This window comes from Stegodyphus dumicola, chromosome X2 (genome assembly GCF_044657685.1).
Source record: "Stegodyphus dumicola isolate Sdum_Otavi_A_Nest chromosome X2, ASM4465768v1".
Classification (NCBI taxonomy): domain Eukaryota; kingdom Metazoa; phylum Arthropoda; class Arachnida; order Araneae; family Eresidae; genus Stegodyphus; species Stegodyphus dumicola.
Window position 1 is genome coordinate 183,929,085 of NC_140781.1, and position 23,706 is coordinate 183,952,790.

The 23,706-nt window shown below is 34.7% G+C and overlaps 1 protein-coding gene across 3 annotated transcripts in view; it reads left to right on the forward strand.

Moving 5' to 3' along the window:
- LOC118187997 (uncharacterized) overlaps positions 1-23,706 on the forward strand; it is a 192,460-nt gene that overhangs the window by 156,291 nt on the left and 12,463 nt on the right. For 2 of the 3 annotated variants that reach the window (XM_035358318.2, XM_085809039.1), the window contains exon 8: positions 1,460-1,928. In XM_035358318.2, the coding sequence (XP_035214209.1) occupies positions 1,460-1,928 (469 nt within the window). Of the gene's footprint in view, positions 1-1,459; positions 1,929-12,722; positions 12,910-23,706 lie in introns of those variants that run through there. The other variant, XM_035358322.2, reaches the window with a different exon arrangement.

Here is a 23,706-nt window from a genome sequence, read left to right on the forward strand (position 1 = left end):
TTAGAGTCCTGCCTTATATTTGAAGAAATTAAATAATGAAAAATCTGCATAAATGAATGTATATTCCTCGCATTGTGATAAAACAACGGTACATAAAGCCATCAAATTTTGAATGACGTAATCCTCCTACGAATATGGGCATGTGGAAGACCAAAATTGAAGTGGTTTATCACCCAGTATTAACCTTTCAATACAGCAACTACAGTACAGAAGAAGGTTTAAGTAACTACAGTACAGAAGAAGGTTTAAGTAACTACAGTACAGAAGAAGGTTTAAGTAACTACAGTACAGAAGAAGGTTTAAGTAACTACAGTACAGAAGAAGGTTTAAGTAACTACAGTACAGAAGAAGGTTTAAGTAACTACAGTACAGAAGATGGTTTAAAGTAAACTTCTTTTACTAGCCGTCAGCCTAACAGTACACAATAACCTATGCAATAACGGAACTTAAATTTCTCAACTTGCGGGAATAACAAAAAACAAAACTTAAAGTAAAATTTAAATATTCAAATAATGAGGCTTACAAGGCAAAGCGCGCTTACAAATTTTGACTCAGGCTCTCAGTTTACGCAAACAAGTAAGAGCTAACGAGGTTCAAGCCGATGCATGTAATCAAAAGCTGTGAGAAACAGTAGTGAGACGGTCGTAGTTGCCACAAGTTATCTCAAGAACTCAAGAATTCTAGGCTTAAAGACATTAAACAAATTTGCATCCTGGTGGGAGCCGTCGAAAGTAGAAGCAACAGTAAGGAGAAATTTAATAAGATAACTGATTAATAAATATTAAACCCTACACTGTGTTTATATCGTTTTATATTTTTAAGGCGAAAAGTGTTAAGCAATTAAAGAACTATTTGGAATATTTTATCGATTCTTCTGGAAACAAAGCAATGTACTTTGTTTCATTGCTTTGTTTCCAGAAGTGAGAACAGAAGAAAGAGATGTGAAACTATGTTCGTTTTGTGATTAAGCCTATAAACGAATCCATAATGACATAAAAAATAAAGTATAGTCTTACTCTGAGTTCCAGTTTTCTCCACTGAAAATATATACTTTGAAATAGTAGAAAATGAACCTTAGTACGAAATGCTGAAATTTGATACTTAGAATGAAATCTAAGGTATAAGTGGGCTTTCATAAAAAATAAAAAATTGTGATTTTCAATTCATTTAATTAATTTCAAAATCAAGATATTATGTTCTTGAAAAGGAATAATGTTTGTTTCTAGCGCACTGATCTAGGTTCATTTCTTACCTGAAAATGAAAATGCATAAAATAAAATGCGAAAAGGAAAGAATAAAACATAAGCAAAACAGATATGCAAGCTAGATTACCAAAGAAAATACCATTAGAATACCAACTAGTACCTTTCTGTGATTTTTTAATATTCTTAGTTATAATGCATTTCGCAGGCTGTTGGAAAAGAAACTGATATATTTTTCTGGATTTTCTAACTTTTAGGGTCTACCAGCTATCCAGTTTGAACCAGCTTCATCAAATAAACAAGGAGCTGCTAATCTACTTCCAACTCCGAAAGTTTCTGTCAGTGTCATTCAAAATGTCGAGTCTCCGGATAGCCAACGCCCTCTCTTAACTTCGGAAGGATCATCCACCGGTCGGGCATTTGGATCTGCTAATTTGAATACTTCGTCACCAACTGCCCTTATGCTTAGTCGTTCCAGTTTTTCATCCACAAGCGAAATATCATTCTGCTCTTCTGATACACTGCCTGGTAGCAGGAGGGGATCTGTTCTACCACTTCAAGATATTCCAAGGGGAGGGCTTTCACCAGTGGGAGAAGTTAGCACTTTGCCCTCTCTACCGGATGAATCATCAGGAGAAGCTAAAGACGATTCTGACTGCCTGGATGTGAATTCCACTGTAATCGAAATACATACTGCAACTCCTCCATTAGCACACGCTACACCAGGTAAATTATTTTATTCCATTTAAAAATTTTAACTGCATAAAATTTAACAAAATAGACGATTCACTAAATTAATTCTAATATAGATGAAAATCCAATTTTGCTTATCCAATCCCTCAGTTTTATTTACAATCTCAGAGATGGTCATTTGTTTATTTAGAATCATATGTTGGCTTGAACATACGGTGTAACAACGTAGTCATGTGTAGCAGACGCACTGTGTTTTTAGGCTAAGTTATGGTATTATCCTCCTGTAATGGGAAGCGGTTTTATCAAATTACCTCAGGTGATTTCTGTGATATACTTGGGTATTCTGAAGCAGGTGCATTGTAATTGGGATTGTTAAACAGCACTTGCACATTAAATTGAAGGTGCATTTCGGCAAGAAAGAAAAAGTGACTCGAGGTAATGGGACATAAAAATATAGTTACTGTTACAAAACTTAATATTTGTATAGTATTCCATGTCTAAATATCATGCTAAATACAGGGTGATTATAATTAAAGTTTAAGTTTCAAAACGCTATAAAAAAAGAACCACTCATGAAAATGACGTCAAATTTGAAAGGAATGTTATTGAAGAAGGCGGAAAGCGTATGGCAGAAGAAAAAATTTAGTTTCAAAAGTTAGCAACAGATGGCGCTGCAAGCGGAAGAAGACGTAAATTAAAATGTTAGTTAAATTTCAGTGTTATAAAGCCGCCAGGTACCAGGCTGTTCCTCATTTCGCGTCTCAGACGTTCGCCATGGGTGTTTCACTGCAGGACCGCGCTCTGCTGGTAAAGCTGTATTACAAGAATGATGATTGTGCAAGAGTAGCTCTGCAAAAATTCAGTACACTGAAGGGTATAAAAGAAAGCGTTGGTCCAATAAGTGTCTTAGGTCTAAAGAAAATGATGCAAAAATTCGAAACGACAGGTTCGTTTGATGTGCAATCTGGTAGAGGGAGAAAACGAGTGCATTCGACGGTAGTTGAAGAAGTGGCCACAGCATTACAGTAGGGGTCGGCCGGTGGTGTGCAACCGTGCAGTGCACAAGGAATTGCCCGAACATTGGACAGGCCTACGAGCACGGTGCTGAAAATTATACGAAACATCCTGCAATGCTATCCGTACAAAATTGGCCATGTGCAGGAGTTGCTTCCGCCTGACCTGACAGCTAGGGAGACGTTTGCGTTAGAATCCCTGGCTCGCAGGGAAGTGGATAATGAATGGCCGTGGAAAATTTTGTGGACAGATGAAGCCCATTTCCATCTGACAGGGTACGTGAATACCCAGAATTGTCGAATATGGGCAACAGAAAATCCACTGGCAACGCACCCCGTACCACTTCATCCTGAAAAGGTCACGGTATGGTGTGGCTTTACGGCATCATTCATCCTAAAACCATATTTTTTCGAGCAGACGGCTGCTTCCGGTCCTGTTACCGCAACCGTCACTGGTCAGAGGTATGCGTCTCTTTTGCGCAACCACGTGATTCCAGCTCTGCAACAGCGTGGATGTGTGGATGAAATCATTTTTATGCAAGATGGCGTTCCTCTGCACATTGCACATCCCGTGAAGTAGCTGCTGAGGCGCCATTTTGGAAATGCTCGAATTATCAGCCGTCATTTCCCTACAGCCTGGCTGTCCCGATCGCCTGATCTTACTCCGTGTGATTTCTGGCTGTGGGGATATCTGAAGGATGTTGTGTTCCGTGCTCCAATTGCAAATTTAGCGGAATTAAAGGCACGCATTTCGCAACACATTCTGAACATCACCCCGGAGACACTGCAATCCGTTGCGGAACATGCTGTTTGTCGCTTTCAACTTGTTGCACACAATGGTGGATACCATATTGAACATGTTTTGTGCCAGTCTCGCGACAGTTCCGAACTTCTTTGATGAATGGTTCTTATGCGGTATGTCGCCGCAAAACTCTTGAAACCGATTTGTCCCTTTCGATGTGATATGTACAGTCATGCAAATAAAATTATTCAACAATTCTAATTTCTCAATGCGTTTTAATGTGTAACTTCTACCTTAGCCATTGTTTTACGAATCGTTTATCGTTTCTCGTCGTGATTCTGCCGCTTACAGCGCCATCTGTTGCTAACTTTTGAAACTACATTTTTTCTTCTGCCATACGCTTTCCGCCTTCTTCAATAACATTCCTTTCAAATTTCACATCATTTTCATCAGTGGTTCTTTTTTTATAGCGTTTTGAAACTTAAACTTTAATTATAATCACCCTGTATATTATGATAAATAAAATTAGATAGCAATGAGAAATAAATGAGTTATTTTGAATATTTTGCCTTTAAGTATGAAATTAATGTTAAAATAAACAGTATAACATTACTGCAAAAGCGAAATAAAGAGCTAAATTTGGTAGACCCTTTTGTAAAATGCCTGGAAAAAGGATTTTAAATTCGGAAAAGATAAAATTTAAGTTCAGGAGCAAATCTGTTAATATGTGTTGAAAAAATTCTAAGATTTCTTTTGATGTGAGAAAATGAATAATTTTTCATTGAAATTTTGAAAATCTTCGAGTAAGATATGCGAGCTATTGAATGTAAGTAAATCTATTGTTCATAATGTAATATCCTAATACATGGAAACAAACTACAAACAGGGCGTCTAGGGCATTTCATTGAAAGCAAAGAAAGGTGGATTATTAGAATTTTATTTGTAATACTAAAATGAGTGCATTTACGTTGACTTTAGGAGTCCAATGAATGTTTTCCAAGGTTGCTAATGAGTAAATGATTAAGAATAGTTTAAGGAAATATAACATTCATGGACAAATGGATAGAAGAAAAGCGAACTGAAAGTCACGGTAACAAGTTACTGCATTAAAAGGCCTTATGAGTTTTGGAATTTGGTAATGTTTTGGGGAATGATAGAAAGCAAAACATATGGCGAAAACTCCGTACTGAAGCTCAAATGGAAAACATTACTCCTTCAATGAAACATGGTGAGGATACACAGATGTTCTGGACTAAGCATTTCAAACTCAGTACTTCAAGTGGGTTATCAGCTCAAAATAGTGCTAGCAGCAGGGGAAAAACAAGGAATTCTCAAATCTATGATATATTTAAAAAGTGTATAGTGTATAAATTCTTACTTAATATCGTAGTTCTTTAAAAAAATAGAAAGAACATAAAATTCTTGCAGTAGGTAATGGATAACTATTGTTCCTTTACCGATACCTGGCATCTTTTTCCCTCAGTCAGGTTTGAAGATATACTGCACGCTCTAGCGATTTTCAGAACGCGGGTTACATGAATGTCAGCTTAAGATGAATTCGCTGGGACTTCTCATAAGCGGGAAAAGTTGTTCACACTGCTACTTTTTACCGAACATGGAAATGCTGCAAATTAGCAGCTTTTTGGGAACCGCGTAGATAAGTAATTGTAAAATTCGGGGAAGTACACTTCAGTAAATTTTTGCTTTAGACTTCAGTGGTATTGAAATTTTATTAATTCCATTTGTAAGTGGTCTAGCACTTTCCGAAAGTCGAATGCCAGGCTATTAACAGATGGACAAATGGACAAAGATATTTTCTCAATGAGAAAATGCGTTTATCGATTTAAAGTGTTCTTTTTAGCACACGATGTTTTATATACTCCCCAATTTTAGGAGAAATGCCAATTTTCCATAACCTATTATAACTATAGACTTTTTGTTATTTTTCGGGGTGATCCAAGAGCTGGAGAAAAGGGAGTCAAGGCCATATGCGCCCGCTAGTTGACATGTTTAGTTTGGATTGTATCAGTTTTTGCGAGGATAGAAATGTACATTTTGCTGATCTCAAGATAAACACATTTTATTTAAATATTTTAATACAAAACGGTTTAGCTTAACAAAACATAGCTCTTAAAAATGCGCATAGTGTCGCTGTACTATCTTCATCAGGACAAATTATCCCAAGTAAAATTTTTTGGAAATTGCGAATTCCAATAGAATTGCCCACATGTTGTTAAAACGCCTACGCGGAGACCAGCTCTTAATCGTTCTGATCATATTTGATATTAATAAATAAATAAATAAATTTATTAATTAATAAATAAAAATTTCAGCAGAGATGAATTTAACGACAAACTCGTCATGGAAGAAAAAATCAGAAGCAAATCTCAGTCAGCATTATGTGAAATCCATGATGAGTATAATCAGTGAGGTTATAAAAAGGAAAGGATATTAGAAAACTCAGATTTCAGAAACACATTTTTAAAGTTATCTAAAAATATGTTTGCTTGTCTCAATAATTTTTTTACCATTACTTTCTGGTTTGTACAGACGAAATACATAATTTAATACTTATTTAACATTATTTTTGTTTACTTTTAATAATTTTCGATTTTGTTTATCCCTAAAATAAGGCTCATGAGAAAAATATTTCTCTTAAGCTAAATATTTAATTGTTCTTTCAATATGTGTTTACAAATCATCTTGTGTCGCAGTATCTTTTTGACTCACTGTATATAACATTGCATTAAGTACTACTTGTTTCCTAAGCCAGTATACGTAATTTAAGTGTCGTTGATTTCGGAAGAACGCCACACTGATTTGAACCGAAAAATATTCCAAAGACTAAGCGTTTTTAACTGTTTCAGTTACCGCTAACAGAAGAGCATTAGTGCGAAAAGGTCAAACTCTAAAAACGTATGTGTTGCTTCATTCTTTTTTACGAAACCTAAGGATGGGATGACAGAAACTTTAAATTATATGCATATATACAACGATTACATCCTCTTCTTTGGAAGTTCAGACTAGTTTTGGCCATATAATTTACCATATACTAGAAGGATGATTAAAAATAATTTCCGTTCAATTATTCCCAGACTTCTTGGTTTCGGGAGTATGAATTTCCGGACTTAACGTTGTCAGACTTCATTCCTTACAGGTATATCAATTACAAAATGTATGCGACAGTATTCGGAGTTTTAAATGACAAAATGTGTCAGAAATCCATCAAGTTATAGCTATCATTCTATTGCGCTTGTGAAATTTTCATATACTATTGGATACTTCCATTAGATACTATATTTCTATTGTAATTTTTAAGACCATGAGTATGTTAATGCAATTTCAATACACTCTCTTCCTATTTCTAATAGTTCTTGCACATGTTTCTGTGCTGTTGTCATGTTTGTCATGCAAACCAAGTGAAGAAATTATATTTTTTTGTTTATCGTAGTTTATTTCAACAACAACAATGTTGTGAATTGCACAGCCTTAAACCTTTATAATTTTAATAACAAATTAATTAGAACGAAAATGAAACACATTTTTGAGATAAACGTTTGGAAGAAAATTTGTTTTCGCGTCCTAAATATGCAACACTTTTTATTTTAATTAAAATAAAGCAATGATATTAATATTTACTAAAATCTAATCATATAATCTTATTTTTATTTCAGTTTCACTAAGATTAAGCATATATATATATATATATATATATATATATATATATATGTAATGATAGCACATTTTAAGTACACCATATTTACTCTATGATATCTAATTTTTATAGAAAAATGAATTTGCAGATACTATTTTGCAGAAATCCAACTGAGAAATAAATGTTCCAGTTAGGTTAGCACCTAATCCAATCCCACAAGACTAATAATGTAATAACAACACACATTTTGGAAGCACTGATGTAAGAACACTGAGATGTAGATGTGCAGAAATACTGATGCAGTACATTCTTGATGCTTAGAGCGACCATCCGTTTTGATGAAGAAAACAGTCGAGCCGGATTAAATTCCATATTTATTTAAATTCAGATTTGTGGCCACAATTCACTTGGCACTCCAACCGTGCTTGTTTCCAGAGCAATTTTGATCCAGAACAATTTTGATACTATTGTGATATAAGCGATCATTCCAGCACATAGATGATTGCAGCAAAGCGTCTGGTCACGAAGAAATCACGAGCGAAAAGGGGAGAGTGTCGCAGTAGTAATACAAAGGAAAAGGGAAGGGAGTCGAAACGTTTCAGTTGGAGTTAGTTACGGTTTACAATTATTTTGATTGGTTAAGAGACATCCGCACCAAGCACCACGCAAGATCGCATGATGACTTTGAATCACGCAGTTTTGACTCATGGCGCTGTTTTTAAGACAGAGAGATGAAGTCATCAAATTGAATATAAAATAAAAGAGGTTAGACTCAGTTAAAATTAGAAGTTTGCTTTCATATTTTTTATCTTACACTCACATATATATATATACACATATATATGTAATAGGATGACTTGGAGAAAGCTGCAACGGATTGCCGATTTTTCTTTGCGCTGTAATACCTTGGAGAGGCTTTACTGCGTAGTTAGAAAGATGACACTCGAAGAAGACGTAGCCCTAAATTCCACACCTAATTGTATTGCTTGATAACTAATTCTTAGGCACATATTCGTTTCCATTGCACAGCATCATTGTGAGTGCGTTATGTACCTCACAACTTTATGCTGATTATATTTATATAAGGTATTTTTCCCACTTTCCTAACGTGCCTTCGTGGTGTAGTGGTTCTGCACGCTGGGCCGGCGTTTCAGAGGTCTGTGGTTCAATTCCCGGCGAAGGCAATTGCTCATTTTTCATCTCTGCGGCTTTTTCAATCAGCCTAATGTCTCTACAGTGGCGCCCGAACTAAAAGAGTGTTGGATGAGGATTCTCCACACCCAGGATTTGGCGGTTGGGTCCCCTAAAACCCCAGTCGCCCTTTAAAAAGGGGAGTATTTTTCCCACTTTCCTAGCGTGCCTTCGTGGTGTAGTGGTACTGCACGCTGGGCCGGTATTCCAGAGATCTGTGGTTTGATTCCCGGCGAAGGCGATTGCTCATTTTTCATCTCTCCGGCTTTTCCAATCAACCTAATATCTCTACATTTTTAAAACAGCTGATAATAGGCAGCAGAGGGTAAGCGAACGAAATAAGCGTCTTAACTGGAAGAGAGCTAGAAGCAAAAGTTGCGCAGTTATCCAATATCGAAGCTCACCAAGAGAAAGTTGGGCTAAGTTGCGCATTAAGAGAAAGTTTCAGTTCTCGAAATTTTAAGTTCCAAATTAGCTACGCCACGAGCATTATGCAGTGCAGAAAAAGGTCTTACTAGTTTTAGAATAGAGAGGGAGAATTAAGAGGCTACTGCTAATTTAAATTACAATTTTGGTTTTAATGTTTTAATATTTATCTACACTATTTTAATCAGCTTTTTAAAAATGTACACTACTGTATTAAGTTTTTGTAATACCTCGGATCCTGCGATACGTCACTCGGGTGTTCTTCATCAAAACTGGGACGAGCTTTTCCTTTCTCACGACTGTAATTCGGTGATTGCCCCCTGGGCGGTGTTCCATGGAGATAGTTAAATGACCGAAGTTTAGTGGCCATTCCCGACGAATATATTACGGTGCTATTGTTCGGCCATTTAAAATATGAAAATTGCATTATTTAAAGAAAGGAGGAAAAAATTATATTATTATACGTTTCTTGCATTTAATTATAAATCAAGGAAACAAGTAAATGTAACTATGTGTTAACAAGTAACTATGTGTATTACTCTATAATATACGAATGTGCTCACCTTAAATAACTATTACAGCAATGCGCTTGTTTTCTAACCGACTACCCTTCTGCATACATTAGCATTCAATCTCTAATGAAGACAGACAAAACGTCACAGCCCTTAATTCTCCTCCAGGAGTTGAAACGGGTGGTACGTGAAGTCTTGTATTGTTGATGGTGATGCTCCAGCGTAGTGATTGCGGAATACCTTGGCGCGTAGACGTAAATTTAATATTATCTGTTTAATGAGTTATTTAAGTTATCTAGCGCAACAGCGAATGCAATTAGTAGAGCTCATAAAGTATAATTAAAGGCTAGATTTTACAACCTTTCGCATAAAACATTTAGAGGCATTTTTAACGTAATAAATTACAAATCTTCAACATCGTAGGAGAGAAAAAGCGATGAATTGCAAATTAGTATGCTTTAATTCACTGCACATAAGTTACTCACTGAAATTACTCTTTAAATAATTGAATCAAGTAAAACTGCATTTGTTAAGTAGCATTTCAAAAGATACTTAGATAGGAAAATAGTACACTAAAGTGGTTCTTGTGATGTTATACGGGATTTATATATAGCCTTACATTGCCACATTCGAGGCTTATAGTTATATGACCTTACAACGGACTTTATGTGGCAATTATATAATACCGTATCTAAAAAAGTCCTTATCCGGCATATAGTTTTGCATTCGTTGAGCCTAGACATGTACTATCAATTAGAAAAATGTTTTAAATGACGCGAATGTTCGTATTTTTTCATTTTTAAATTTAAGGAAAACGGTTTTTTAAAAATCAAGAAATCTAACTTTTTATACAGTCCTCTAGTTCTTATATTTGCTTACCACTTTTCGTTTTCTTCAGATTTCGGCTAAAAATTAAGAATTTCGGCTTAGAATTTTACAGAAAAAAATTACGTGTAATTATAGAATAAGATGTCTTAAAGCAGAAAGAAGTTTCCATAAGTAAGATGGTATGTATATTTTGCAGAAAGTTCCCGTAAATAAGATCGTCCTTATAATTTGCTGAATAAATGAAATTTCTTAAAAATAAAATTAATATTTTAAATTTTAACAACCATTCCAAGCTTATAATCTTCAAAAAATGTAAAAAAATGTATAAAATGAATCAACAGTAAGAAAATTCCTAATAACACAATCGAAAGGAAGGACGGTATCGGTGGAAATAGAAGAAAACGCTTCGAGTGATGTTGTCCGGAAATCCTGTCAGTGACACAAGGTACAATGAAAGCTCTGAAAATAAATCTGTTGTGAGCTTCTCCAAAGCATTGATGGAGAGCATGCCTATAAGGAATGATGGAGTGGTATGATGTGCATAGTGAGTGTGAATACAGAAATGTTCAGAAAGGACAGAATGCTGAAGTGAGACGAAGAATGCAATTAAAGTTAATGTAATTTATATAGAAATAAATGATTTGGAAATAATATTCTGCATCTGCACATAGCTGAGCCTCTAATACCGAAAAGAAAATTCTCGTGTTGAAAGAACTTCCTAAAATAAGATTGCAAGTGTCAGAATATATGAAATTATAGTTTATGTTACAGTAAATATCAGGGCATCATTAACGAGCAGATGTATTAGATTTAGTTTGAAAATTTGAGATATTTTCGATTTGAAACTCTTTTCAAGATGCAAATTTGCAATAGAACAGAATTCACTGAACTTCCTTAAAGGTCTATTTAATTTCGTATGTTTATTTATAACCTAAAAAATATTGACATGAAATAATATATGAATAGGGTCTTTAGCATTTTACTACTAAAAAGTACTTTTGTCATTTCTTGTTGCAAATGGAGAATATTAGACTTTTTCCTCATTATTCAATTTAAATTTCAGTTCTTTTATTCGAAAGCAGTTCTCCTTTAACTGAGTTAACTGTTAATGAGTTAGTTAAATACTCATCTCCAAGATCTGGGAAAATGCAATGAAGTTTCGATTTTTTTAAAATAATGTCTTATGTCTTGAATAAAATTTTTTTCTTTTCCAAAATTTCCATACTTGCAAGAAAATAAAATAACACTTTTGTTTATTTTAGACTTTGCAAGATATTTTAACTTTAACCAAGTTTCATTTGAATTGGAATTTTACTAATTAATGATGAATAACTTAATAAAATAATGTTTTCTTATCAAACTAAGTTGTCGCGGCACTTAATATTGTAAACCGCTAATTTTAAAGAAGCAAACATGTGTTTATGTTAACAGTCGATAGTCATTTATATACAGGAAGATCTGGCTTGATGCGATTATTTAATCCATTAGTAAAAGTGTGCTATATGAAATCGCGCTAAGTGAACGTAAAAGGCAGTACGAACAATTAAACTTTATCTTTCAGTTAGCGATAAATGATAAGCAAATAAAGGATAAAGATGTAAAAGTTAATACAAATCAATTGTTTATGTTTTTATTTAGTGTCTTAACATTTTATAGATCTAGGGTTTGCACAATGTAAAAAGGTAAATTAATAATTAAATAGTATTCGAAGTTTTCATTTTATCATGCAAAATACGATAGCTGACAATCGCCTTATGAAGTGGATTTTGAAGCTTCATTTCATAACAGAATGAGCAATGAACAGAATTTCCTTAGGAAGTTATATGCGACAGAAAATATAGTTCAGCTTCTTTTGCCATTAGCAGTTAGTGTTCGCCGCTATAATTTCAGGTTTGAAACTATGCTAAGAAGAGGGTAAATCAAAGAATATAGAAATGAAAAATGTTTTAATACTTTATAAAAGGAATTTTGATTTTAAAATACAAACGTTGACACTGTAGAGACATTAGGTATACTTTTAGAAGCAGGAAAGATGAAAAACAACAAACCCCTTCGCCGGGAATCGAACCACGGACCTCTGGAATACCGGCCCAGCGTGCAGAACCACTACACCACGAAGGCTCGCTAGGAAGGTGGGAGAAATTATGCAAACACATGTAAACTTTTAAATTACTGCCATAAAACAGGATCGCTCAGTTGATTTAACTGCTTAACATTAACAATGTATCCGCTTTCAGCGTTATGCTGTGATTGAATGTTTTAGGGCAAAAAAATTTTGCCTTTCAAATAAAATAAGTCTTCCTTTTATTCTATATCCTACTGAAAAAAAAAGATACTAATCTGAATGACATAATGCACTTAAAGATTTGGTATTAATTCTGCTGTATAAAATTTAAATAGTTTTGTTCAACGTAGTGTAAGTATAATTTTATTATCAATATTAATTTGCTTCCCTTTTAGAATTTAGGAAAGAAATAGTGGATATTGTCATGAAGCCATCAAAGAAGAAATTGATGTGATATAAACACAGCATTTCTGTCAAATTACGATATAAATTCTTGCTTAAAATAAGCCCATTCATATTTTATTTAAAAAATATAGAAGATAATAAAGTTACATGTTAAAACTCACTTAAATGATTGACACATAAAGAAAAGAATGTACGATAACATTTATTTTAAATGAAATTACATCAGCATTTTTCACGTAAAAGGAGCTAATAATATATTTTCCGAATTAAAAGAATGCATCTCAAGGCTGAATGGAATGCGAAAAGATGCATCCTTTTAATTGAATGAGTTTACATTTTAATTCAAGTATAACAAATACCGAATAAGAGGAAAAGCCAGAATATATTAAAAACCTTTATTTGCTTTTCAAAAGAATTTTTCAATACTTCCTACTCCTGAGGCATAATATACGTCAAGTACTTTTAACAGTCGAACAGGTGTGAATTTTAATGAAGCTCATTTTCCAATATATAATACTTCTTATTTCAAAATCTTCTATTCCAGCAGTTATCCTCGACAAACTTGCAATTAATTTGTTCCTTACTGTGGCATGGAATGCTTGATAGAAGCTTAAATCCAGACTAAATCTGTTACAGGAAGACGCTATTCATATTCATGAAATGTATCTAATGGAAATTAGAAAGGCAGTTTTAGGAAGTATTTTTTTAAATGATATTTACGGTAAATTAAGTTCCAGATTATTAAGATAAAATAAGTTCAGACATCGAAGTACTTGTCTGAAAGTCGTGAATTACTTTTTTTTTTTTTTCAGCAAATAAGTTTTTTAATAAAAGTATAACACATTTGAAATATGCAACACGCCTTTTAAAAATATTTCTTTTACCATAGAACGCATAAATCAACCGTTTTCAGCATTTATTTTCCAACAAGCTTTTTTTGTCGATAAATATGTAAATTCACATTCCAAATATAACAGCTTCTTAGTTTAAACTGCACGCTTTTTTCCCTTCATGAGTAGTATTTTCGTTGTAATTAGTTTCATTATATCGCAGGGACTCGTAGAAATACATGCAAAAAAGGTAATGTTGAACATTCAAGAATTACAGATAAAGCCAATTAGACGAACGTCTTTTAAATTGAAGTTGAGCTGATTGCGGGTTTCTGGCGCGCTGTGCGATTTATGTTGAGCGCTCCTTAATCTTTTTCTTTAAGGGTAATTAAATTGAAAAATTAGTATCTGATAACATATATATTTTCTCTTTGAGGTTTAACAGGACAGCAAAAACGATAAATAAAATGCATATAAAATAGTTATAGACTAGAACTACTGATATATGTAGCTATTTACTTTGTGTAAGCTACTATAGGTAAGGATGTTTTCCAAATGCAGATACTTGTTAATTAAGCATTAATTGAGAATGTCCGAACCCATAGGCCATTTAGACATTTAGCCATCAAGGGCGTCGCACAGGTCATCATAGGAAGCGGCTGATGCTGCACCCGCAAGAAGAGGAAAAGACAAATATCCGTGATATCTCTGGGTTTCGAACCCGGGACAGTTGCTATCGCATTATTACCATAGAAATCAGAACTGCTTACTATGGATACCCAAACTCAAAAGGCTCCATATTGACAATATTCATTTAATGGTCAGAAGATAAAGATATGCGTGAAAAACGTTTGTGAATTAAAGCTTATTTATCTTGATTTTATAGAAACAAATTGTTTCCAAGTTTTATGATTCTGTTTCAACTCGGCCATTGACGGGCGTGATGACAGCTATTGTATTCCCGTCCGCCAGTGGCCGAGCAGCCGAAGCTCTGAACCAATAGTAGTTTCTAGTTTCCCTGGGGCTTATTTCCACAGTTGAACAGGTCAGCTAGCAGCCGAACGGTAAAATCGTTAACTACTGGTAGTTCGACTTGAGAGTCGAATCGCGGTAAAAGGGCTGACCGCATAAGCGCTTTTGTGGTCTTTCACATGTTTAAAGCGTATAGGAGCCAGTTTCTCTTGGGTAATCCTCCACGAAGGCATCTCTCCCTTTAAGCAGATACCTTCGAGTGATTTTCCATTATCAAATAAACCCAAAATCAGGCTGGCTGCGTAAGATATCTTTACGTGTAGCATAAAATACGGACCGATTTCGTTTAGAAATTCCTCTATAAACGCACTTCTTTCTGTAGGCAAATATTTATAGTATACTGTGCTATAATTATGCAGTCTTATCTAAACCTATTGCTATTCTTCAACTGTCCAACTACTTATACTACAAACTACACTTTCTAAAATCAGTATTTTATTCTCATTAAGAAGTAATCTCTGAGAAACTATGCAGTAAAACAGAAGGAAATTAAACTAGATCATAAATTATGTTTAAATATGTAATTTAATCATTTCGATAGAGATTAAAAATTATTAATGAGGACCAGAGTACTCAGTAAAAAAACTGTGCATGTTTCTAGCCTATTTTCATTTCCTTCTTCCCGTACCTTTTTTTTTTTCTTCTTTTTGATTACCAATCAGAAAATATTCCCCCTCTTCTGAATTAAGATCTTTTGGTGTATCTATGTTTAACATATAATTTCATAATCGTCCACTAGTGGCTGAGTGATTGTAGGGTTTCTTTTAGTTCAACTAATGTATTATTCAAATTTTTGTTATCGTTCCTGGGGTCCTCAACTTCCCCTCGCATTTCCTTGCCAGGATGTAAATTTAAATTTAAGTGAAGTGAGTATTTGAACGGGTGAACCTTGAAGTTTATTCATTGCCTGTATTGGCTAGCCAGCGCACGTTTCATTTCTGATCTTGCTGTTACGCTAATATGCCCCTTGACCATTTCGAATTTAGGTTTGTTGAGTCAACCTAAGCTAGCCGTAATTTAACCGGCTAATCCAGCACTATTCTATTTAGACTTTAATGGATTTACGTAAAAACGTTTAAGTTCCACCGCAAGTTGTCGATGTTATTGTAAATCACAAAGTACGTGGCTTTCTGTTAATAGTTGGAAATAATAAAGTATTATTTTCACCCTTCTTCTGTGCTGGTGAATTGATTGGTAATAAAAAAAAAAGAACGGGTGAACTTCACGCCTATGCGAGAATTCGCCAGGCTCATTTGTAAGATCTGGTTTAGTTTATGTGTCCTAAAAGAGCTAGATCTTATATGGTAAGGTCGCTGAAAACTAGTAGTTCAACCAACCAGGTCCAAAAGCTGCGTGGAAGGTTTCGTGACCCCCATGTGTAAGGCTGATACAAAATACAGGGGTTGGACAAAAATATGGAAACACCTTTAAAAAAACATGTTTCTTTGCTTAATATGGTGTAGGAAACCCGTTGGCATCCAAAACAGCTTGCAGTCTTCTCGGAATGGATAAATACAGTTCTGTATGTTTGCCAAGGGAATATTATACCATTCTTCCTGCAAAACGGTGGCAAATTCAGATAACGATGTTGGCGGTGAATAACGAGAACGCACTTTCCGTTCCAATGTAGACCACAAAGGTTCGATAATATTCAGGTCTGGTGACTGTGGTGGCCAGGGGAGATGGGACAACTCATCCTCGTGCTCAGAAAACCAGTCCTGGACAATGTGAGCTGTGTGAAAAGGGGCTTTATCGTCTTGGAAGACACCATCACCATCGGGGAACAAAGTTTGTACCATGGGATGAACTTGATCGGCCAAAATGTTCACTTAAGTCTTGGCAGTCATGTGCCCTGACACAGTTATCATGGGGCTAGCAGAGAACCACGATATGGCTGCCCAAACCATAACAGAACCCCCGCCATGTTTCACTCTTGGCAACAAGCAGTCTGTATTATAGGCTTGAGATGGCGTTCTCCAGACGTAAACTCGGCCAGAAGTGGGAAACAATGTGAAAGAAGACTCGTTAGACCATATTACTCACTTCCACTGCTCTATAGTCCAGGCTTTATGACTTAAACACCACCTTTTCCTGTTACGGGCATTAGCATCACTGATGAGTGGCTTCTCAAATGCAACACGGCCAGCAATTCCCTGTTTATGAAGCTCCCTTCTAATTGTTTTGGTACTCACAGGGTTCGGTAACACAACATTCATTTCAGCAGTAACTTTTGCAGCTGTGGTCTTCTTATTTTTCGTCACAATTGGCCTTAATGATCGTCTGTCACGATCACTCAGGACACACTTTCGTCCGCGCTGTGATTTAGCAGATGATGTTTTTCCGCTTTTCAAATATGCGGAATAAATTTTCGATACAGTACCTCTTTGAAACACTAAACACCTCGGCTACCTTGCTTACGGAAGCACCTACCATACGTGCTCCAACAATTTTCCCACGTTCGAAGTCTGTTAACTCTGACATAATGCAATGACAACCTCACATAACAGTACTCCGACAACAACTGAACTGTTTAGCACATTTACGAAGTTGTATAGGTGGCATCAGTAGTCAAAAACGCCAGCGCCACCTACATATTTCATTAAAATCAATCTTTAATTTCAAACATGCATTTCACAAGGTGTTTCCATATTTTTGTCCATCCTTTGTAATTTCCCTTAAGACATCCTCCACAAAGGCATTTCTTTCCATAGACCTCGAGTTGATTTGCTTTCATCAATTAACCACACCAGTTTCATAATCAGGAATTAGTTGCACGCGTAAATGAGAAATTTAGAGTAACATTCATAATTTTATTTAAGAAATGAGAAAATCCTCGCTCTTCCCTCGCTTTCTCAAAATTTAATTTATAGATTGTCTGCACCCCAAATTGTTCCAGTTATTAAGTTAATCCTTATAAGATTATCCTAGCTCCCCTCCGAGAAAGGCTATTTTTTTGTTTTGCATGCAGAAAAATTCCACTCAATGCAATTTATTAATTTGTAAGGTTGTAATTAAGCTGATACTTAAATTTAAGTCCTGCAACCTTATTAGGCAAGCAGCGAGTTATCATTACGGTCTGAAATAATATGACAAAGACTTGCGAAGGTTTTTTAACAACCTTTTTAATAAACTGAACTTTCAACAGAAAAGGCACGACTTGTGCTACAAATAAACCACTACTTGTGGCGATGTAATTTAATCGATAACCCATATTTAAATTTAAATGTTGATAAAAGTAGTACACTAATAAATAACAGACAATAAACTAAGTTATAAGCTGGGACTCAGTTTACTTTACCAGCCGCGCTAGTTTTAAAGCAATCGGCTGCGAGAGAATGGTGAGCCAAGATAATTATGTTTAGATGGAATTGACAAATTCTAGTGAGGAGCATTCTGTCGAGGGGTATGGGAAGAAAAAATAAAAAATGAAAATCATAATAACTCCTCACAATCATCATTAATTAATATTAACTGGCCTTACAAATTCATTCATCAAATTCTGTGCCTAGCAAAATCGCTTTAAGCGAAAGAATTGAACAAAAGGAATACTTATAATCATTCTTAACAAGAATTTTGTTAAAAAAAATCGTTATATGCTATATATTTGCGAGGTAAAATCAAAGTTATACCCACTGTAACCAAAAAGACAAAACCGTTGAACGCTGGTCTTTCAAACAGAACTGAAATCTTGGCGAACGGGCTGCCTGAATGGGTGTTTTCATTTTTCTTAACATCTATGATATATCATCTATGATATTCTTAACATCTATGATCTATGATATAAATACGGGAATCTTCTCTTACGAAGTCTTCCACGAAGGTATCCCTCCGATTAAGCAGATGGTCCTCGAAGTTTTTTAAGCAGAAAACAGGAAAAACCAACTTTACCTTCATCGAGTTCATGCCACTTATATTCTGTTTGTTAGCGGGACGTGTTTATCACGTATACCAGCAGCAGGAATTATTTTCAATCTTCTCTAATTAAAGGGCGGCTAGGGAGAAGTACGAGACCCAATCGGCGAAATCCTAATGATGATGAATTATTGTCCATTATATTTTATTCGGGAGGGGGGCCTTGTAAAGATTTCGGTTTCTCGAAGCAGGTACAGTACATTCCTTGTGATTCTAACCACATATCTAGAATTTAGCTGAACGTATTAATCAATACACCACGAGAGTTTGCGCAGCAGAAGGCGATAATTTCTTGCAAAATTAATAGAAGCAAATAGCTTACACTTTTATATATTATCTGGACACTGATTAAGATATTATTTACTATACAGTAAAATAAAGCAAGAATGCTCGAACATTGCTTTGCATTTTCATGCAATTTGCGATACTTGACGATGAACTATAAGACAATGTCAGAGGATTTCGGAACATCATTCTGCATCTGGATAGCTCAAGTTGTTCTACAATGAAATCTTTGATTTTATTGAATAATACAAAAGAGAGGTTTTAAGATTTATTAACATTTGATGTAACAATCAAAATCGAAAAAACAACCTTGTATTTAGAGTAAGTATATTGAAACACTCAATCGATTTCGAGGGCAGCTAAAGGTCCCTCCTCATCAGAAGAAAGAAATACCTAGAAAGAAGAAAAATAAAGGGAAAGGAGTCTCAGAAACACGTGGTTCTTATTAGCACTGCACGTGGTTATAACCGGATTTTTAATCAGAGTTACACTGGCCGCCTACTTTTACTGAGCCAGGCTATTTGATCAAACATGTAACACAAAGGACAAGAAAAATTAGCGAAGTTAAAAATAGGGAGCGAGGGGCAACTGCACCTTCACGCTCAAAATCTGAACTTCGAATAATGGAAAGCAACCACTGAACGGAATTTTTATACCCTCAGGTAGTACCAAACGGAGGAGGTGCAGTTGCCCCTAGCTCCCTATTTTTAACTTCGCTAATTTTCTTGTCCTTTGTGTTACATGTTTGATCAGATAGCCTGGCTCAGTAAAAGTAGGCGGCCAGTGTAAATCTGATTAAAAATCCGGTTATAACCACGTGCAGTGCTGATAAGGACCACGTGTTTCTGAGACTCCTTCCCCTTTATTTTTCTTCTTTCTAGGTATTTCTTTCTCCTGATGAGGAGGGACTTTTAGCTTCCCTCGAAATCGATTGAATGTTTCAATATACTTACGCTAAATACAAGGTTGTTTTTACGATTTTGATTGTCACATTAGCGTGTTTCTCTTCTAGTCTAATTATCTTGTAAGGATCTTAAGTTTTACTAACGTTTATTTTATTTTAAATCTTTACTATCACTTCTTATTTTCTACTTCCGGCCAGAATTATAAGCGTTAAAGTATTTATGCAAAGTTTGTCTGGCGAACGCCAAGTATTTAAGTTGTGGCTTTTTGCCAAGCGAGAGAGAGGAAGCAGTTAGTCGAAGCAGGCCGCTTACCTTAGAAGTTTACTCAGTTGCTGGTTGCCTTCCAGGCTAGAGGTTTTAATCCTCTTGATAATTTTAAACGTATTGTAGTGTTCTCAGTTATCTGTACTACATACGCCTTCCTGTTAATATAAGGCCAATCTTCCACGTTTATTATTTTAAAGTTAAATTAGAGTTTAGTTGTATTTTTATACTTTTACGTTTTGCCCCCAAGTAGCGGGTCTGTGTATTTCCGAAGTACGGAAGTTATTGTAAATAGAGAAAAATAAAGGGTTTTGTATACCCTTCTTGTGTATTCTGTCTATCTTCCCACAGTCATTGAACAGAGCTTTAGTAAGCTCTCTGTTCCGAGTCAGGTCCTTGCATGTTCCCGAAGAAGGTTAGACGGAACATTGAACCTGATAATCTGATGTAAAGTTTAACAAATGATTCTATTAGATACATGAATATTTAAAACATAACTATTCTTCAAAATGAGTTGTGTTTTAATACGTTATTGGACAATCTCTACTACATATGCTATGAATGTTGACATTTAAACTCTGCTTCAATGCAAAGGGGATCCAGCAGCGGAGCGGCGAGATCGCTGAGCACTGGTATTTCCATCTGGCTTCAAATCCTGGCTAACGGGTTTGCTAAATCAAAGTTTTTGGGGTTTCTCCCATATGTTACATAATTAAAAAAAGTCTTCTTTAAAAGTTCTCAATGACGGCCCCACTTCGCTTAAACAGATATTCCTCGAATGCTTTTCTCCAATCTAAAATAATAAAGATAATAACAAAAAATATGTCAGTGCATTAACTGAATAAGAGGCAGTTTCCTTTAGAAAGTACTTTACGAAAGTATTCTTCTGTTAGAAATGTAATCCTGGAGTGTTTCGTTACAATCGATTATAAAACTAACACAGACACTACAATAACTACCTCTATTAATCTTTCTAACCTATTTTAACAATACTATAGATTTAAAATAAATCTGTCCCTGCCGTTTGCCGATAAAAAAAAAATTCACGTAGCGTAAGAAATCGCAAACACTAATTAATCTCTTGCTTAAGCGGGAAGCAGTATCATTTTCGCTCTTTTGGGTTAACTGATTATAACTATACTGAATTCACGTTAAAAGAATTTTTCATGTAAAACTATATCCATTTTGATAACGACTGTCATAGATCCCTGTTCTTCAAGGCTTGGAATATTTTACTTTTTGAAGAGGAGAGACCTGTATCAGTCGTCCTCAAAATCAAGAGTGGTTTTCTAAGACACCTATGACAGAGCTAAATATCTAAGGTTGTTTTTTGTCTTATTTGGCATTCTGCAGTAAAGACATCTTTTCCATATGAGTAATACATTAATCTGCCCAAAATGAGGAAAAAACGACTTTTTAATTTACGGAACTGACCTTAAAATTCTTTTATAATGTGACTTAAATAACTTCCAGTCATAAAAATAAAGTTCGAAATCTTTTCAGAAATGGATGCTTTTAATTCTATTCTGCAAATCCACAAATTTAATCACTTGCTTCTGAAATCATACTTGTCTCCCATTTAGCTATTTTTTAGAAATTTATATCGAAATATCAGAGTACCTTTCTTTAGCGTTTTTTATACTATATCCAAAAATTTTAATTAATAATGTATTGGCATTTATTTTTTTTAGCTAGACCGGCTTTGGAAGGCACGTTGATATTATTTAAGTTGGCTCATATAAAATGTTAAAGATTTGTACATTTTTTAAAGACATCACTTGAATATTTTCATATTCTAAAAGTCTTCCTTATTTGATATGGTTTTGAAACTGTATTATGACTGTATGATCTGCTGTTCAAAAGGCATTTAATCATGCAGTCAGTTTTTGAAACATCTGTACGTCATAATCAGCGTAAAGATTACTTTCTCATTTGATAAAAACATATCTAATTTCTAGCTATGTCCAGATGGAGACAGGCTGATAACCGCTGTTTAAATTGAATCGTACTCGATTATTAATTAGCTCTTTGCTGTTCCTTAAAACTCTTACTTTTTCCACCCTGTTTCAGATGTGCTCGATGCAAAGGAACTCTTGATGAGGGTTCCCTGATATGATGAATCACTGTTAAGCAGGCACAGGCTAAAATGGCCGAAACCTACAATCATTGATTTTTAAAGAAGAATGATAAAAATTTCTTATACGTGAACTAGCCTTCAACATATTCTTACCCCTTGGCAACGAGAGCGTGTCGTGAAGGAAGCAGTCCAAAATAGATATTTACTACAGAACACACTATAAGATTCTCTTTTCTTCTGATAAAAAATACTGTCTGGCAGACACTATGGATCATAAAAATATATTACTTGAATCATATTTGAAGTGAAGTCTTCTCTTACTCATATTTTCTATTACTCATATTATCCATGCCCTAGTATATGAATGAATATGTAGATTCATTCATATACTAGGGCACTTACTAAAAGTTTGTATATTCATTCATATACTAGGTCACGGTGTCTCCTTGACGATGTAAACTGAGGAGACTAGTGGGCAGAAATTGCATCTATCATTGAAAAGAAATTTAATCTTTGTACATGGCTCATTACATTACTGGTACGATTTAGTACGGGGTGGAAAAGGCAATCAAGACGTCATCTCATTGGAAGTTTATTAATGATTTATAGAATGCCATCGATTTTAACAGCTTTATAAATACGAAATTAAATTCACAGAAATATCGAGAAATATTTCAGAAATGTGTTTTAGAAAGAAGACCAAGCTACCATATGCAAAACAACTTGAATTATTTAAAATTAATACCTTTCTCCTTACGTCTTCTGCTATCAGTATCCAAAGTTCATGTGATGACATGGCCTTTACGAAACCGAAGTCTGAATCAGTTTTCATTATTAAATTAATTATTAAATTTATGGAGAATGATTATTAGAATGTACATGCTCAAGGAAAGCAGCATATTTCTGTAAAATGTATGCAGCTAATATCTTAGATTATTTTGTGCAAATTAGACCATACACTTTTACAAAACTGCATTCAATACACAGATGTTTGATGTGACTTGTCTTAATACACTATTTACAAGTCGTTGGAATGAAATAAATGCATTAGAATAAATGTGAAACTAAAAATATATCGCAGAAATCAATTTTTGAGGATTATTTCAGAAAGAAATTTGAATCCCTGGATTTTCGTTTTTTAGACATTGTTTTTATGCCACTAGTTATTTTCATGTAAGTCTTTTCCCATAGGTAAACGAAATTAAATTTTGAAAATTGACAGAAAAGATAATGAAATGCATATTAAGTTTTATTAGGTAATTCTCATGTTATGTTTGTTCAAGACGTGATTTCTTGAAAAATATTTATCTATGTTTAAGAAAGCTTAAAATAAACCTTTTATTAAAACTTACACTTAACAATTTACACGGCTAATGGAATTAATATGGCAAATTCACAGCGTCTTGCGCGATTTCACTGGAATATAAAAGTTAAAGCAAAACTTAAGTAATTAAGGTAGAACATTTACAAAGCAATATTTTATTGTAAGCTTTAACTCAGCTCCTGTAATCACGTAACTCAGCTCCTGTAATCAATCAAGCACGACTAGCAAAAGGCTGAAGCTAATTCTGGTGGATCTAAAAGCTGGTGTGAAAATGGTCCGGAGAAGGTCAGGGGTCGCTGCCAAAACGTCTTGTAACTTATATACCTGTCTAATTTGCTTCCTGGT